The sequence below is a fragment of the Phyllostomus discolor genome, chromosome 1, assembly GCF_004126475.2.
Source record: "Phyllostomus discolor isolate MPI-MPIP mPhyDis1 chromosome 1, mPhyDis1.pri.v3, whole genome shotgun sequence".
NCBI lineage: Eukaryota > Metazoa > Chordata > Mammalia > Chiroptera > Phyllostomidae > Phyllostomus > Phyllostomus discolor.
In genome coordinates, this window is record NC_040903.2 from 156,765,629 (window position 1) to 156,785,287 (window position 19,659).

The following is a 19,659-nucleotide window of genomic DNA, read 5'->3' on the forward strand; positions in this document are numbered from 1 at the left end:
CAGTCTCACCAACAGAAAAAGGTAAAAAAGGGCACTCCCACGTGAATAAAAGGGAGAAAGGTAAACACCTTTACATATCTTAGTTCTTAAGAAAGCCTACGTTAGATTCAGTACATTGTTAAATTCTTTATGTTGGAATTATATTTTACGTTTTTTCCTCTCTTGATAAATCTTCCCCTCAGTACAGTGGCTTTGTATATTGAATTCCTCTAAATAGCAACCAGCTCTGGTTACCTGGCAACAGCCTCAGCAGCAGCAGTAGATCCATTTTTTATTTCACCAATTGCAGGCTCTGAATAAAAACAAAAGCAAGGAAGAAAAAGAGAAATACAATTCATTTGGTATCATGCCTAAAAACTTGTTCTAATAGCATTTCCAACAAATAAATGGGTAAGAATAATAAGTGAAAATAAAAAGATTTCTGATAATGATACAAGTTTCTCTCACTTCTGTCAATTTTTTTCAACCTTCCTACAGAAGACTAATCAGTTTGTCCAGAAATACAATGAAGCAGTAACATTTAAAAATAAAAATAAAACAACTTCTTAATCTCAACTCATATCTTCTCATAGAAGGATTTTAAATATATGTAGTAAAATATTTTTTTAAAAATAAAAAATTATTAAAGTTAAAAATCACAAATTCAAAACAAGAAACCTTTAATAAATTATGTAGGAAAATGACTTCAGTTGATGCACAAATTTTAAATAGTGTAAAGTTTTATGAGAACCCACACATAGAAGTATTCGAGTACTTCCCAATTAACAACAGATTACTGAAAAACAAAACACATTTTCAGAAATTAAGGGTGATACTGAAAAGAACCCCATATTTTCAAAGCAATGTCCTATGTCAAGGGATTAAAATTTATTCATTCACAATTTATTCCAGTCTCAGAAAAAAGTAACAAATATACTTAAATGTTTCTAAAAGTTCATGGCCCAGCATAACCTAAATAGTCCATCGAGGAGCCAGTGGAAGTTTAGTGGTTAGAGCCCTGCCTCTGAAACAGAAACCGGGCACAGGCCCTGGCCCTGCACTTAGTAGTCCGACCTGGGAGTACATGCCTTCACCTTCTGGCTCGGTTTTCTCTTCTGTAAGAGAGATACGAGAGGACCAATCTCATAGGTTTGTTGTGAGGATGAAATGAGTAAAATTTCGAGTATGGTGCCTGATCCTATGCTCCTATTATCAGAAAAGGTGTTAACATTTACCACCTTAACATTTCGCTCTATTTAAGATCTTTCCAATTGTAATTTCAAATCTGAAGATTTGAGGCTACCACATATTCTATCCATAAGCCCTATTTGATTTCAGAAAAGATAATAATAAGGAGGGAAACATGTAAATTTTAATTTCTACTGAGGTTCTAAAGTTTCAATCAGTAAGAAATGAGAAGCAGGATAGCACTGTAATTTGAAACTGGACTTCCAGTTCTTGGAACTACTTTGAATTCAGGCTACTGCATTTACCACCTGTATGCCTCAGTTTCCTCGTCGGTAAAATGAGGATAATAAGATCTTTACAAAGAGATAAAACTTCATAAGTTTGTTACGAGATTTAATGAGCTGTACATGTAAAAATGCTTGGTATATAGTAAGGACTCAAAATACATTAGCTAAAATGTCTTTTCTTTGTTCTCAGAGAATGACAAGTCCCTCTTATTCAAGTCCACCCACTCTATCTCTATTCTTTGAAAGTCTTCCCTCCCAACTTTCTCAGGGCCCTAATCCATCAACTATTTCCCATACTGTCTCATTTTTTTAATTTTTAAATATACTTTATTGATTACGCTAATATAGTTTTCCCATTTTTTTCTCCCCTTTGTACCTCTCCACCCTGCACCCACCATCCCTCCAGCATTCCCCCCACCCCTTAGTTCATGTCCATGGGTCGTACAGATAAGTTCTTTGGCTTCTGCATTTCCTATACTATTCTCAACCTCCCCCATCTATTTTGTGCCTACCAGTTATGCTTCTTATTCCCTGTACCCTTTCCCCCATTCTCTCCTCTCCCTCTCCCCACTGGTAACCCACCATGCGATCTCCATTTCTGTGATTCTGTTCCTGTTCTGGTTGTTTGCTTTGTTTTTGTTTTTGTTTTTTAGGTTCAGTTGTTGATAGTTGTGACTTTGTTGTCATTTTACCGTTCATAGTTTTGATCTTGTTCTTTTTTTTAGATAAGGCCCATTAACATTTCGTGTAATAAGGGCTTGGTAATGATGAACTCCTTTAACTTGACCTTATCTGGGAAGCACTTTTTCTGCCCTTCCATTCTAAATGACAGCTTTGCTGGATGGAGCAATCTTGGATGTAGGTCCTTGCCTTTCATGACTTGGAATACTTCTTGCATGCCCCTTCTTGCCTGCAAAGTTTCTTTTGAGCAATCAGCTGATAGTCTTGTGGGAACTCCCTTGTAGGTAACTCTCTCCTTTCCTCTTGCTGCTTTTAAGATTCTCTCCTTATCTTTAATCTTGGGTAATGTAATTATGCCTTGATGTGCCTTGGTGTGTGCTTCCTTGGGTCCAAATCCTTTGGGACTCTGAGCTTCCTGGACTTCCTGGAAGTCTATTTCCTTCACCAGATTGGGAAAGTTTCCTTCATTATGTTTTCAAATGAGTTTTCAAATATTTTGCTCTTCCTCTTCTCCTCCTGTCACCCCTGTGATTCAGATGTTGGAACGTTTAAAGCTGTCCTAGAGGTTCCTCAGCCTCTCCTCATTTTTTTGAATTCTTGTTTCTTCATTCTGTTTCAGTTGGGTGTTTAATTCTTCCTTCTGCTGCAAATTGTTGATTTGAGTCCCGGTTTCCTTCCCTTCACTGTTGGTTCCCTGTATATTTTCCTTTACTTCACTTTGCATGACCTTCATTTCTTCCTTTATTTTGCCAGCATACTCAATCGTTTCTGTGAGCATCCTGAGTACCAGTGTTTCGAACTCTGCATCTGATAGGTTGACCATCTCCTTGTTGCTTACTTCTTTTTCTGGAGCTTTGATCTGTTCTTTCATTTGGGCCCTATTTCTTTGTCTTGGTGCACCTGTCCCACTGTTTGGGGTGGAGCCTTAGGTGTTTGCTAGGGTGGGGCAACCCACTTTGCTGTGTTGTGGTGCTGCATGTGGGAGAGGCGTCAGAGAGAGAACGATGCCACTTGCTGGCTTACTCAGCTCTCACCCTGCTTTCAGTCACTTTCCTTGCTTCCCACAAATGTATTGGGCCCTTCTGGTGCCGATTCCTGGGTGTGTGGGCTTGTGCAGTTCTAGGATCCTGTGGGTCTCTCCAACCGACTCTCCTGTGAGACTGGGAGTTTCTCCCACCACCACAACCCCCACAGATTTTTACAGTCAGAAGTTTTGAGGCTTTATTTCCCCGTGCTCGAACCCTGGGTTGTGTGGGCTGTCTCTCTCCGCAGTTGTTCCTCTTGGCTTATCAGCCTGCCAATGTTGGACTGCCCAGTCTGCCAGCCATAGCCTTGTCGCTCGTCCTCTCTGCCTCGGCTTCCCATCTCCAACCGTCCTACCAGTCTGAATGAATGTTTCTTCTTTAACTCCTTGGTTGTCGGGACTTCCATACAGTTCGATTTTCTGTCAGTTCTGGTTGCTTTTGTTTTAAAATTGGTTGTTGTCTTTCTTTTGGTTGTGTGAGGAAGCCAAGCGTGTGTACGTATACCTCCATCTAGGCTAGGAACCATATTCCCTCATTTTTAATCCATCTCTCTTTTGAAGATTTCCTTTCAGTCTATAAACCTGTTTAGGCATCTCTAAACCTAAAAATGAAAAATCGCCTTTAATCCTGCATTTCCCTCTAACTCATCATACTGTTAACAAAAACTTTTCAAAAGTAGAATACATCTGCTGTCTCTTCTCCCCATTATTCCTGAATTACCTTCAGTATAGCTCCCACCCAAACCATTATACTTAAATAGTTCTTGCTAGAGTCACCAAATGGATCTTAATTGCCAAATCTAATGTACATTTTTAGAAATATCTTACTAGACCTCACCTCTGCATCTGACATTGTTTTCTTCTAGCAACTCTCCTCCCCATAACCTTCCATGCATGGCTTTATACTCTCCTAGTCCTCTTCTCTGACTGTTCTTTTACAATCTCTTTTAAGACTTGTTCCTCTTCTAACTCCATTAAACACTATTTACAAACTACTAAGTAAAAAAAGATTATAAGCTTTGGAATCAGATCTGATTCAAACTCCAGCTCTACTTTCTACCAATTACTGTGACAACAGATATACAACTTAGAAACCTCTCTTTGTCTGTTTTGTCATCAATAGAATGGAAATAAGGGTATCTACTTTGGAGTGTTATTATGACAATATAGATGTAGACTCATCCTGTATTTTTCCCTCCCCCTTTCTTTTATATTCACAAATGGTTCCAAGTTGTCCCTATTCTACTATTAATCTCTCAAATTCACCCCTCATCTCTATGCCCACCCCACTTCCAGTCTTTAACTAGGAAGTCTCAGTCTTAACTAGGAAGTTAAAGACTGAGTTAGCCAGGCAGAATAATAAGAAATGGGCAAGGCAAGGAATGATGCATAAAAATGTAACTTTTGAAACACTAGGCTGATCCTGTTAAAAAATCAAATCTAATCACACTACTCCCTTGACTACAATTTTACAGCTTTTAAGCATGATATAAAATGCCTTTCAGAATCTGGACTCTACTTTGAAGCAACTCCTTATATCTTCCCTTATTTTAGTCATATCAAACAACTTGGAATTAATGTGGGAAATAGTCAACATAAGCCTACAATGTGAATCCACAATCTTAAATTTTCTACCCTCTTCTGAACTGTTACTGAATATGGAAACCAATTACTTAATATCAACACAGTTTAAAATAGAGATACAACCAGAGCCATAAAGGTTATAAAATGAAGCATCTTCAGTAACACAACACGTGACAGGCCAAAAACAAAGAATTAAATCTGTGAGAGTAAGTTTTACAAATGTATTTATAATTATAAAGTATCAATCACTATAAGAAATATAATCATTACTTCTCAGATGATATGGAGCTACTAATTACCCAAGATTAACATAAAAATAAAACTTACTTTCTAGACTAAACTGCAAAGACTCTTCGCTTGCCTCAGTCTCAGGACTGACCAGTTTCATTCTTAGACACAATTTTTCATCCGTTTCTGGGACAGTCCCAGAACCTCCTTTTTCATTCCAGGTATAGGATCATTGGTCTCCACCATGCTTTCAGACATGACATCACTGTTTGCTGTGGTGCTTTCTGGATAGTTGCTAACATCTGGAAGGGAGGCAGGAGGAAGAAGAAAGAAAGAAAGAAAGAATACTAAAATACAAACAAAAAACAATAATTCAAGGTCATCAATTTGCCTGTTTGGCTCACAGCTCTGCAGGATTGAAGGGGGTTCCTAGGATAGACCCTGTCACATGTATCAACAACTACACACTAGTATTAACACCTGGTCTTAAGAGGAGCAACAGGATTCAGTTCCACTTCTGCATCTGGACAAAGGATGCTGCATGAGCCCTCAGCCAACCCACATCTGCCAGCATCAGGCATAGGTAGCAGGAGACTCCAGACGGCATGATTGTTACCTCCCAGCACTGACTAGAGAAAACAAATAGGTTAATGTAGAAGACTACTGGCTGCTTCAGAGAAGGAGGATCTACATTTTCTTACCCTGTCAAACAGTAAATTGACCATCCAGGGTACTAAATTAATAGTACTTTTACCCTACCTGCTGTCCCTTCCTTATATGACAACTCTATATCATTGCTTAGCACTCAGATTCTATCACCTTGCAAGTAACAGAATAAAATATTTATATATTTTTTTCTTTCTTCCTTCTACACTTTCTTTCCTTTCATCACTACTCAGTATCTCCTGGGAGTAAACATGAAATCAGATATCACAGGCTTATTCTTCCTAAGACAAAAATCAACCTTATGAGGAAGGTCCAACTCCTCAGATCTAAAAGAAATCCCTTGCATAAAAATAGTCTCTAAAAAATTCTGCTTTAAATGACACTACATTTTAGTCACTCACCAATAGGAGTACTGTGTCTCCTGGGCTCCAATTTTAGGTGCCCAATAAGAGGCGGAGTCGTGCCAGTCAATGGTGGGATAATATCACCTTCTTTAGGCAAAGTGAAATGAAATGGAGTTTCTAGAAGAGAAAGAATAAAGGTAAACAAGAAGGAAACCAAAACAGAAGCATAAAAAAGCAAAAGTGAGGAGAACTGCAAGAAATATTTAAATTATTATTTTCCCAAATTCTGCCTCATTCCCAAGCCCCCTTCACCAGGCCTCCCAACCAATTTCCTACTGTCCTCTCTGCTTTCCTTTCAGCCATCAACCAGACTGACAGAGAGCAGGCAAACCACAGGATGGGCAAACAAAGGAAGCCCAAAGTTTGGAGGCCCTGTGGAACATGGGGTCCAAGTGAACGTAGAAACATCTAAGCTCCAAGACAGTACATTTGGGAATACTCAGTGATACAAATTTGGAGAGTTCAAGTCTATACATTTTAATTTTGTGCAATGTTAATCCAAGAGGTTCGTTTATAAACTTTAGCAATCTGTAGGATCCCCCTGATTGAAGTCTGATGGTAATACTTATAATTTATAGTCTATTCGAAAAGGTGACAAAGGATCTCAAGGGCCAAAGTACTTTAAAATACTCCTTGGTTCTAACAAAAAATCTATAGGTTTCATGGTTCAGCAGTACTGACCAGCATTCACTCTAGATCACAGTACTAATACTCATATCTACATCTCTGCACAACTGCAAATCTCACGTATATGAGCATTCCAGTACACACATTTTTGTTTAGTCATTATAAAATTAGCATAAACATAAAACATTTGACAAGATACCAAAAAACTTTGACAAGAGACAAATTCTGAGATGCCCTAAATTAAATTACAACAGACTGCAGGGTGGGAGGAAGAGGTAAGTGGTTAACCAGTTAATTTAGCCTCAGACTAAAACCAACAAAACACTTCACATTCCAGATGTTAAAACTCTAAATCAACTTTCAAGTGGCTATCTAAAAAACAATCTGACCACCAAACACCACTGCATCCTGCTTATGTTTATGTTGCCCATAACTAGTTCAGAAGCAGTAAATATTTCTTTTTTATGGACTATGCCTCCATCCTATAACTGCCCCCCACTCTTACTGCCCTTTACCTTTTCCTGTCCTTATAATAGCCAATTCTTTCAAAATAACGTACCATCTTTCTTCCCTCACAGCGTGTCCCGGGACCTGATCCTTTTCCTGGCTAGTATATGGCTTAATAAACTCTTTCCTTCAGAAAAGCTCTCAACTGCAAAGGTTTTTGATTAACATTACTTTTTAATTAGGTCACAGTTCCAAATTTTTAATAAGCAAAATTAGCACATTGCCAAAATCACATTTTCTGATTTTCTACTTGTTCACCTCTTTTAATAAAATGACTAAGTTTGGGAGAAAAAAAGAATTGTGGCAGACTGTTCCTCTTAAACCTAACATATGAAAATTTGTACTTATCCCGGGTGGCTCAAAATAACTATGATCTGTCATACCAGTCACTACTTGTGAAAAGAGTTGGCTTATTACCTTTTCCAACACCACCAAGAAATTCTCACATTCTCAGGATATTGACGGGTATCCTAAAAATTTAACTCAATTCTGATACTCTACCTGGAGATAGCACCAAATCCCACAAGTTAAAGGCTCAGTCCCACAAGAATGCCCCCATATCAGATGCCAATCGCCAAGTCCAAGTTGTTACCTGTGCTATACCTTGTTACCAACTGGCTATATATTATAGATTCCATAACCTCCTCTTCAGGTTCAATTAATCTCCTAGTGGCACTCAGGGTACTCAGAGAAACATTTACTTACATTTACCAGTTTATTATAAAGACACAGATTAACAGCCACACACAGGGTGTATTGCTGTACACAGGGTGAGGTCCAGAGGGTTCTGATAGCAGAAGATTAGAACTAGGATGAGACACCATCCGGGATCATTTACTAACTAAGAAGCTTATCTTGTTCAAGAGCTTTTTAGAGCATTCATCCCCAGCCCTCCCCTCACAGGCAGCAATTGGTAGGGTTGAAAGTTCCAACCTTGGTCTTTCCGGAGAACAGCCCCATCCTGAGGCTATGTAGGAATATACCCTAAATCACCAATTAGCACAAACCCAGGTGTGACTAAAAAAGCAGATTCTGGATAACAAAAGATATTCCTTTCACCTGAAAAATTACAATGCTTTAGGAGCTCTATACAAGAAGCTGAAGGCAAATATATCTCTTAATATACCACATTTTCTTCTTCCATCTTTTCCCACTCGACTCACAGCCTTCATTACCTTCAATAAAGCACTTTATACTGTTTTTTTCCTTCAAAATCACAAAACAACAACAAAATATCTCTTACACCTACATGTAAGAGAAAAACAAATTAGTGATCTGAAGGGATGAAAAAAGAAAATGAAATGGACTTTAGAAAAAAAGGATGAAAAGTATACATGCTTGGCTAAAAGGAACTGTAAAGACTAGAACTGGAAATTTTCAACATCACATTTAAATAGCAAAGAATGCCACCGTAGCTATAGAGTAAGAGAAATAGGTCAGCAGACAAGCATTCATTCTCTGGCAACTTCTTAAAAAGCAAGTTCTGAGTTTTGTCAAAGATGGAGGTATACGTACACACGCTTGGCTTCCTCACACAACCAAAAGAAAGACAACAACCAATTTTAAAACAAAAGCAACCAGAACTGACAGAAAATCGAACTGTATGGAAGTCCGACAACCAAGGAGTTAAAGAAGAAACATTCATTCAGACTGGTAGGACGGTTGGAGATGGGAAGCCGAGGCAGAGAGGACGAGCGACAAGGCTATGGCTGGCAGACTGGGCAGTCCAACATTGGCAGGCTGATAAGCCAAGAGGAACAACTGCGGAGAGAGACAGCCCACACAACCCAGGGTTCGAGCACGGGGAAATAAAGCCTCAAAACTTCTGACTGTAAAAATCTGTGGGGGTTGTGGTGGTGGGAGAAACTCCCAGTCTCACAGGAGAGTCGGTTGGAGAGACCCACAGGATCCTAGAACTGCACAAGCCCACACACCCAGGAATCGGCACCAGAAGGGCCCAATACATTTGTGGGAAGCAAGGAAAGTGACTGAAAGCAGGGTGAGAGCTGAGTAAGCCAGCAAGTGGCATCGTTCTCTCTCTGACGCCTCTCCCACATGCAGCACCACAACACAGCAAAGTGGGTTGCCCCACCCTAGCAAACACCTAAGGCTCCACCCCAAACAGTGGGACAGGTGCACCAAGACAAAGAAATAGGGCCCAAATGAAAGAACAGATCAAAGCTCCAGAAAAAGAAGTAAGCAACAAGGAGATGGTCAACCTATCAGATGCAGAGTTCGAAACACTGGTACTCAGGATGCTCACAGAAACGATTGAGTATGCTGGCAAAATAAAGGAAGAAATGAAGGTCATGCAAAGTGAAGTAAAGGAAAATATACAGGGAACCAACAGTGAAGGGAAGGAAACCGGGACTCAAATCAACAATTTGCAGCAGAAGGAAGAATTAAACACCCAACTGAAACAGAATGAAGAAACAAGAATTCAAAAAAATGAGGAGAGGCTGAGGAACCTCTAGGACAGCTTTAAACGTTCCAACATCTGAATCACAGGGGTGACAGGAGGAGAAGAGGAAGAGCAAAATATTTGAAAACTCATTTGAAAACATAATGAAGGAAACTTTCCCAATCTGGTGAAGGAAATAGACTTCCAGGAAGTCCAGGAAGCTCAGAGTCCCAAAGGATTTGGACCCAAGGAAGCACACACCAAGGCACATCAAGGCATAATTACATTACCCAAGATTAAAGATAAGGAGAGAATCTTAAAAGCAGCAAGAGGAAAGGAGAGAGTTACCTACAAGGGAGTTCCCACAAGACTATCAGCTGATTGCTCAAAAGAAACTTTGCAGGCAAGAAGGGGCATGCAAGAAGTATTCCAAGTCATGAAAGGCAAGGACCTACATCCAAGATTGCTCCATCCAGCAAAGCTGTCATTTAGAATGGAAGGGCAGAAAAAGTGCTTCCCAGATAAGGTCAAGTTAAAGGAGTTCATCATTACCAAGCCCTTATTACACGAAATGTTAATGGGCCTTATCTAAAAAAAAGAACAAGATCAAAACTATGAACGGTAAATGACAACAAAGTCACAACTATCAACAACTGAACCTAAAAAACAAAAACAAAAACAAAGCAAACAACCAGAACAGGAACAGAATCACAGAAATGGAGATCGCATGGTGGGTTACAGTGGGGAGAGGGAGAGGAGAGAATGGGGGAAAGGGTACAGGGAATAAGAAGCATAACTGGTAGGCACAAAATAGATGGGGGAGGTTGAGAATAGTATAGGAAATGCAGAAGCCAAAGAACTTATCTGTACGACCCATGGACATGAACTAAGGGGTGGGGGGAATGCTGGAGGGATGGTGGGTGCAGGGTGGAGAGGTACAAAGGGGAGAAAAAAATGGGAAAAACTATATTAGTGTAATCAATAAAATATACTTAGAAAAAGACTGAAAATAAAAAGACACAAGTCCTTTAGGTTAATAAAGAAAAATTTAGAAGATAGAATCTAAAGAACATAAACATGATCCCAAAAAATCTCACAAAGCATCATACATTCCAAATATATATTTTAAAGATTTTTTCATTCCTGGAACAGTCATCTGCACTACACTGCTCTCTTGACAGGAACTATCCCTCACAGTATGATCTACTATACAGACTTTCTAAAATCTGTGTGATCTTTCAGTATTTCCTTCTATGCAACAAACCATAATATGAAAGTCTAATGTACAAGCATTAAAAATTATTTAAAATTATTTCCCTGTTTCTTTTGCATAGTACTACATAAAAACTTACTGGTATGAAAGTTATTTTAACACCATTGATACAACTGCATTACTACAGCCTAATGGAAAACTGAGTCTTTTACCAGGAGCACTAACACAACATTTACCTGGTCTTCAATGTCTAATTCCTGGATTATTACAGCAGCCTATCAATTATTTTCTCTGCCTTAAGACTCCCCCTCCCCCAACCCCCAATACTGTCTGCACACTTGACTTTGAACACATTAGCTCCTGGTCAAAACTGTGGTTGCTACTACCAGGTAATTCCTAATTCTTTAGCCATCATTCAATTAACTGGTAGCAGCTGATATTTCTAGTCTATATTTATCATTCATGTTCATAAAGCCTCTATTCAATGTCCTCCAAGTGCTTTCCCATTTCTCTGTTTTTGTTCACTCATCTGAAACACAATACTAATCTAATCAAATTAGCAATGAATCCTGCAAAATAATATTTTACCCCCTTAAATTTACAGAAACTTTAACCATATTCAATTCATTTTCTAAGATTTAGCATGCCAACATTATTTAAATTACCTAAGTCCCCTCTTGATTTCCCAGGTTATCATGGTTTATTCTAATGTATGCCAGCATGCCCACCCATTAAGAAAGATATGAATGAACAAAAGGAAATTTAATACCAATTGTTAAACCATCTAAGTGGGGAGTTTGTACTTATTACTGAAGACTTTAGATATTCATTAGTCCAAAGCAAAATTTAAAACCTTTAACGTCAGTAAGGTCTCTCTTACTTCTAACTTCCTGTTACAGCATAAAGCCCATCTTTTCTTTTGTTCTCAAGAGAAGACCTGGTCACCTTCCACAACTGATCTAGAGCCCTCTACATAAATATGTAAGAATTTCTATAACGAAGAAAAATACGAAAGATAGAATTTATATTTGGGTGACGCCATGCACAGTCTACGCTAAGAGTCTGTCTCTGGCAATAATGGCCAATGAGGATGATATTCGATAAAGTAGGCCAATAAGTGTTGGAGCTACAGCACAAGACATGTCTGGCTTCACTGATTATTATTAACTTACCACATACCACTACTTGTGGACTTCATTAAAGACTTATTAAACTTCGTGTGATTTTTCACATCATCAAACCGTCATAAATTTATTCTATAATGAATAAGGTTGGCCTTCCAAGTATCATCCTCTTAAATTTGTTTTGTTCCGAGGCTTCCAGCCAAGATGGAGGCGTAGGTAAACACACTGTGCCTCCTCGCACAACCAAAAGAAGGACAACAATTTAAAAACAAAAACCACCAGAACTGCCAGAAAATCGAACTGTATGGAAGTCCGACAACCAAGGAGTGAAAGTAGACACATTTCTCTAGACCAGGAGGAGGGGTGGAGGCGGGCAGAGAGGGGTCACTGCCAAAAAAAAAAAAAAAGCGGTGGCTGGCAGACCTCAAGCACGCAAGGCAGCAGCGGGTGGACCCAGCAAGGCGACGGATTATGGAGGTCCACTGCACACAAGGTGGCTGGAGGACCAGGCAGTCCCACATTTGCATGCAGATAAACTAGGTGAAACTGGGGAGTGAGACAGACCATGCAACCCAGGGTCCCAGCGCTGGGAAATAAACCCTCAAACCACTGATTGAAAACACCTGTGGGAGTTCAGGTGCTGGAAGAGACTCCCAGCCTCACGGGAGAGTCTGTTGGAGAGACCCACAGGGTCCTAAAACGTACACAAGCCCACCCACCTAGGAATCAGCACCAGAAAGGCCCAGTTTGCTTGAGGGAAGCGGTAGAAGTGAGTGAAATCCAGAAAAGAGCAGAGCAAGCACCATTGTTCCCTCTCAGACCCCTTCCCCACGTACAGCGTCACAACCCAGAGATGTGGGCTGCCCCACCCAGGGTGAATACCTAAGGCTCTGCTCTCACTACATAACAGGCGTGTAAAGACAAAAAATTAAGTTAAATTAAAAAACGGTACGAATCAAAGAACAGATCAAAGCTCCAGTAAAAATACAACTAAGGGACAAAGAGACAGCCAACCTATGAGATGCATAGTTCAAAGCACTGGTGATTAGGATGCTCACAGAATTGGTTGATGTTGGTCACAAATTAGATGAACAAATGAAGGCTACACTAAGTGAAATGAAGAAAAATGCACAGGGAACCAATAATTACAGGAAGGAAACTGGGATTCAAACCAATGGAGTGGACCAGAAGGAAGAAAAAAAACATACAATCAGAAAAGAATGAAGAAATAAGAATTCAAAAAAATGAGGAGAGACTTAGGAACCTCCAGGACATCTTTAAACATTCCAACATCCGAATTATAGGGGTACCAGAAGGAGAAGAGGAAGAGCAACAAGTGGAAAACTTATCTGAACAAATAATAAAGGAGAACTTCCCCAATCTGGCAAAGGAAATAGACTTCCAGGAAGTCCAGAGGCTCAGAGAGTCCCAAAGAAGTTGGGCCCAAGGAGGAACACACCAAGGCACATCATAATTACATTAGCCAAGGTTAAAATGAAGGAGAGAATCCTAGAAGCAGCAAGAGAAAAGGAGACAGTCACCTACAAAAGAGTTCCCATCAGACTATCAGCTGATTTCTCAAAAGAGACCTTGCAGGCAAGAAGGGGCTGGAAAGAAGTATTCCAAGTCATGAAAGGCAAGGACCTACATCCCAGATTGCTCTGTCCAGCAAAGCTATCCTTTAGAATGGAAGGGCAGATAAAGTGCTTCTCAGATAAGGTCAAGCTAAAGGAGTTTATCATCACCAAGCCCTTATTACATGAAATGTTAAAGGGACTTATTTAAGAAAAAGAAGATAAAAATATGATCAGTAAAAACACAGCAAACTTAGTTATTAACAACCACACCTAAAACAAAAGCAATCTAAGCAAATAACTAGAACAGGAACAGAACCACAGAAATGGAGACCACATGGAGGGATAGCAACGGGAGTGGGAGGAGAAGAGAAGGGGAAAAGGTACAGAGAATAAGTAGCATAGATGGTAGGTAGAAAATAGACTGAGGGAGGGTAAGAAGAATAGTATGAGAAATGTAGAAGCTAAAGAACTTATGACACATGGACATGAACTAAAGTGGGGGATGTAGGTGGGAGAGGGTGTGCAGGGTTGAGGGGAGTGAAGGGGGAAAATGGGACAACTGTAATAGCATGATCAATAAAATATATTTTTTAAAATTTGCTTTGTTCAAATTTCAGGAATAGGTCTTCAGAGACATATCTAAAGAGGTCTCCAATTATTAACAGTGACAAGTTATCTATAAATAGAAGCATTTAGAGTGATTCTCTCCTTTTCTCCCTCTACTGCCTTACACCCCCTATTCTCTCTGGCCACCCTCCTCTCTTTCCTCTATTAGTTGACCATTTTCCACAATTAAGCATGTTTCAATCAGTAAAGCTTTTAACCAAAAAAAAAAAAAAAGTACCCTTCTAACTTTAACATACAGAAATCTAATGAAAAAACCCTGGGACTCAACCAATTCATACCTTTCCAGAACCATTACCTTCTTAAGTTCCTCTCACTTAAATTAGTCTCTCTTGAGGTTTAGCAACTACACAACCACATTTTAAGTATAAAATCATATTATTTTGTTCTAGCAATGTTCTTCCCAATGATTTACTTTAATCCTCTAACAGTCAAACCACTGTCTTCACTGCTTTTAGTTGTTTGCTCAAGAATTAATTCTTGAAGTAAACAGAATATAACTTACTAGTATTTTCAATAATCTAATTTTTCTATCCTCACCCAAGGATATATTTACTGATTTTGAGAGAGGTAGGAAGTGTGTGCTGGGTGTGTGTGAGAAAGAGAAATGTCAACCAGCTGCCTCCCACCAGACCCCCTACAAGAGAGAGAACCGGCAACCTAGGTATGTGCCTTGACTAGCGATTGAACTCCACAAACTGATGGTGCCTGGGCAATGCTCCAACCAACAGAGCCACTTGGCCAGGACTCAATAATCTACATAAATATTAGTAAAATAAGTTTTACTTCGGCAATGTCAATTATAAAAAACAGCTGGCTCTTCCCATTAATAAATAGGATAACAAGAATTCATGAAGAAGAATACTATTAACATAATAGAACTAATAACCCACTGTTTTAGAAGCTTCTTTAGCATACAGTTGCTAAGATAATTAAAAAGTACTCCTAAGGAACCAAATTGAAACAATCTACATGCCCTGATACTTCCTTAGACTAGGTAGGTCAATAACAGTATTTAGATAGGATGAAACTGCAAAAATATTCAATAATACAAAATATTAGGTCATTCAGATAGTCCTTACTATAACTCATCAGAATCAGAGAAACCATACAGTGTCACAGGAGAAAAAGCACAGCACTGAGAATCAGGTGACTTAGAGTTTTCTCCCACTTCAATCGTTTATTAGCCACATGACTTTAGGAGAAGAGACTGAACCCAATAACCCCTAACCTCCTTTTCAGTTCTAACATTTCTCATCCTGAAGAGAAAAGAAAATCCTGAATATAAACCTAACAAATAGGGATAATTTTGAGGGTATAAATAAATAAACATTACTAATAATCACACCTACACAAGAGGTATATAAAGTGGGACTGTTACAGGAACACCAAAAGGTATAATCACTCACACTAATAGCTATGATGTGTCCAAATACTGTTTCTCCTTTCCATAACCCTAGAGGCTTATTTTCTTAAGTTTGTGTTTTGTTTTTATTTTTTTTTTAAGTTTGTTTTGTTTTTAAATTACACTAACTCTGGGCATTTAGAAAGTTTGAATTCTTTTCAGCCAACATCATATATTATACTCTACAAATATTTCAGAAAGTAATCTATATTCCCATCTGGACTTCATAAAATAGATAAAGGGCACATACTAGTATCTTTCCAGTTTAAGGTTTAAGATGTATATATGTTGAACCAAATTTAAAAACTTTAATAACCATAAAGAGGAAATAACCAATACAGGCGCAGTCTTTAATAGAGGTCTGAATATGACTTTACCGTAAGATCCTTGTACTTGAAGGCAACTGTCAAAACAGAAAAATTTGGACCAATACTGGGACCTTAGTAGAAATACCAGACTGGTATTAATTTCCACATATTTATAAAATTCATGTTGATTACTCCTAAGTTATGAAGCTAAAAAAAAATCAAATGATCTCTGATTTCATATATTACAGCTACAAAAGAATACAACCCAAATTTTTTAATTTCCCAATTATTAGTAGCTATTCATAAAAAAAAATCCAAGTTAATTTTCAGCCCTGACATAAGCATGCAGTTCTTCCTACCTTCCATTCCAAATTGTAATTTGGTTGGAGACACAGAATTTACAATCACACTCACCACTAGAGCTTTCACAGAAGCTTTGCGAGGTGTGGGCAGAGGCCTTCTCCAGCTTCTGAGCTTCTACACCTGAGCCAGCTTCTTTGTATTAGCCATTTTTGAGTCTTCTGTTAGTAAGTTATCTGCTTTCTTTTGAGGCTGGGTCTGCTGCACTTGCTGATCGGGTTTTGGAGGATCGTCTGCTCTTACTGAAGTCATGGGAGGTAAAGAGTCAGCCGCTACAGGTTCTTTTACTGTAGTCACTGATTTCAGATCTTCACATTCAGCACTCTTTTCTTCCTGGGTATCAACTCTATTCTCAGCACATGGTTCTATTTCTGGAGCATCATCTCCCACAACTGGGAATCTGAGCATTTCTCCACTCCCTCTAAAGGTTCAGAAGAAACATCAACTCTGGGAGATGGTTCCTTCACATCTACAATGACAACACTCGAGTCCTCTGAAGTAGCTTCTTCCCATGCTTCTTGATCCTTATGTTCCAATTCTTGGTCAAGTACTGGAAGCTTTTGGGGGGAATCAACACTGGTTTCAACTTCCATAGCTTCCTGACATTCTTGTTTTGAGATTTCCTTTGAAAGACGCAACGCTTGGATTGCGTTTCAGTCAGAGAAAGGTGTAATGAGACACTCTCCATATTTTCTTCTTTCAGCTCTTCTCCTTGACTTTCACAGGGAGTCTCAGGAATTTCTTCCACCTCAGAACTTGACGACCCTCCTCTGGATGATGTTCTTTAATTTCCATAGCTTCCTCCTGATCTACCATGCTAGAGAGTGCCTCAGATCGAGGTTGCTGGAGAAGGAACAGCCTGACTCCCTGACTCACAAGTGAGGTCATACACATGTCTTCTGCTACAGTCTCTTCTCTGCCTTTGCAATCAGTAGCTAAATGCTAACGTCATCTTGGTTTCTGTGTCATCCCCCTTTGTTTCATCAGCACTCTGATTCACTTCTACTTGGCCATCTTGTACTGGATTCATCAGGATACTATCATTTTCAGCAGAAACAAGTTTAGAATTGAGAACTGATGACACAGGTTCAGTATCCTCAATCTGTGTGTTTTCTCCATCTTCATCAATCCTGTGAGAACTCAAGCTCTCCATCTTTGGGGACTGACTATACTCACTTGTAGAAAGCATCAACTTACAAGAATCCCCTGTCAAAGATAGCCCAAGATCCTCACTGGAATTCTTTGGTTCAACCCCTGGAGTTTTAGAACACTCGACAATCAAAGATGAGCTATGCAAATCTCCACCTTTCTTCCCATCATTTGATCGTTCTTCCAAACTTGGAGATGGAAAGAAAATATCCTAAGGAAGATAAAAAAGAGACAAATCTTCATTTGTTCTTAATCATACTGCTTTTAAATCTAATCCCTGAATTCATCTAAAATTTCTAAAGTAATTATTCAAGAACTAAAGAACTCTATGACCATGTTCTCAGAAATACAAGGCTCAAAATCACCAGTCTTTCATCAACACAAGTCACTTTAATGCTTTTATGAGTTATTGACATAGAACAAGCATAATCTAAACAAAAACTTGAAGTATTAACTTACACTGTTTAAAAATGTTTTTTAAATTTATTTTTAGAGAGGGGAAGGCAAGGAGAAGGAGAGAAACATCAATGTGTGGTTGCCTCTCATGCGCTCCCTACCAGGGACCTAGCCTACAACCCAGGCTTGTGCCCCGACTGGGAATCAAACAGGCGACCTTTTGGCTCACAGGCCCACACTCAATTGACTGAGCTACACCAGCCAGGGCTTAACTTACACTCTTAAGGGTAGGAAGACACCTAAATTTAGCTGTATATCACCAAACTGTTAAAATCATGACATATGTATGATGGGCCCACAATTACACAGGGATCATTTGAACACATTACCACAAACACCACTTTGGTTCTCACAAAGCAGGAATATATACTTATTTCACTTCCCACTATTTCAAAATAATACTAGCATTCACTAAGCAGATGTTAAAATCCAAAAGTTATAATATCATTAGTCAACACATACTACTACATACCAACAAAGACAGCTGAAGTTAAAAAGACTACATCCTGTTGGTAAGGATGTGGAACAACTGCATCTCTCATACACTGCTGGCAGTAATGCAAAAGGTACAGCCACTTTCAAAAACGGTATGGCAGTATCTAACAAAGCTAAACACACATTACTATTAATGACCCAGAAATTCTACTTCTGGGTTTTTATGCAAGAGAAATAAAATCATATGTCCACACAAAGATGTACATGCAAATGTTCATGGCAGTATTATTCATGACAACCAAAAACTGGAAGCAACCCAAATACTCATCAACTGGTGAATATACTGTAGATGTCCATATTATGAAAGACTACTAACAATAAAAAGGAATAAAACATTGTAAGAATATGAATCTCAAAAATATGCTAAGCTAAAGAACTCAAGGAATTCAAATACATGGTGACAGAAGACTAGAGTTTTGGGTGGTAAGCAAACACAGTATACAGATGTCATATTATAAAGTTGTACATCTGATATTATATAATGTTATAAAACCAATGATTCCCAATACATTTAATTTTTTTCCATAAAAGTTTGATTTATTATCATTAGGTTATATATTTACTTACTTTAGTTTTTATTTTTTAATATATTTTGATTATGCTATTACAGTTGTCCCATTTTCCCCCTTCACTCCCCTCAACCCTGCACACCCCCTCCTACCCACATTCCTCCCTAATTCATGTCCATGTGTCATAAATTCTTTAGCTTCTACATTTCCCATACTATTCTCACCCTCCCTCTGTCTATTTTCTACCTACCATCTATGCTACTTATTCTCTGTACCTTTTCCCCTTCTCTTCTCCTCCCACTCCCGTTGCTATCCCTCCATGTGGTCTCCATTTCTGTGGTTCTGTTCCTGTTCTAGTTATTTGCTTAGATTGCTTTTGTTTTAGGTGTGGTTGTTAATAACTAAGTTTGCTGTGTTTTTACTGATCATATTTTTTATCTTCTTTTTCTTAAATAAGTCCCTTTAACATTTCATGTAATAAGGGCTTGGTGATGATGAACTCCTTTACCTTGACCTTATCTGAGAAGCACTTTATCTGCCCTTCCATTCTAAAGGATAGCTTTGCTGGACAGAGCAATCTGGGATGTAGGTCCTTGCCTTTCATGACTTGGAATACTTCTTTCCAGCCCCTTCTTGCCTGCAAGGTCTCTTTTGAGAAATCAGCTGATAGTCTGATGGGAACTCTTTTGTAGGTGACTGTCTCCTTTTCTCTTGCTGCTTCTAGGATTCTCTCCTTCATTTTAACCTTGGCTAATGTAATTATGATGTGCCTTGGTGTGTTCCTCCTTGGGCCCAACTTCTTTGGGACTCTCTGAGCCTCTGGACTTCCTGGAAGTCTATTTCCTTTGCCAGATTGGGGAAGT

At 38.9% G+C, this 19,659-nt stretch overlaps 1 protein-coding gene across 1 annotated transcript in view; it reads right to left on the reverse strand.

The window, feature by feature from the left end:
- Positions 1-19,659, reverse strand: part of TP53BP1 (tumor protein p53 binding protein 1) — an 83,347-nt gene that overhangs the window by 32,694 nt on the left and 30,994 nt on the right. The window contains 12 exon segments of the mRNA XM_036032358.1: positions 235-292; positions 5,071-5,184; positions 5,187-5,273; positions 6,039-6,158; positions 16,242-16,316; positions 16,319-16,573; positions 16,576-16,833; positions 16,836-16,949; positions 16,952-17,024; positions 17,026-17,075; positions 17,078-17,127; positions 17,129-17,547. Coding sequence (XP_035888251.1) covers positions 235-292; positions 5,071-5,184; positions 5,187-5,273; positions 6,039-6,158; positions 16,242-16,316; positions 16,319-16,573; positions 16,576-16,833; positions 16,836-16,949; positions 16,952-17,024; positions 17,026-17,075; positions 17,078-17,127; positions 17,129-17,547 — 1,673 coding nt within the window.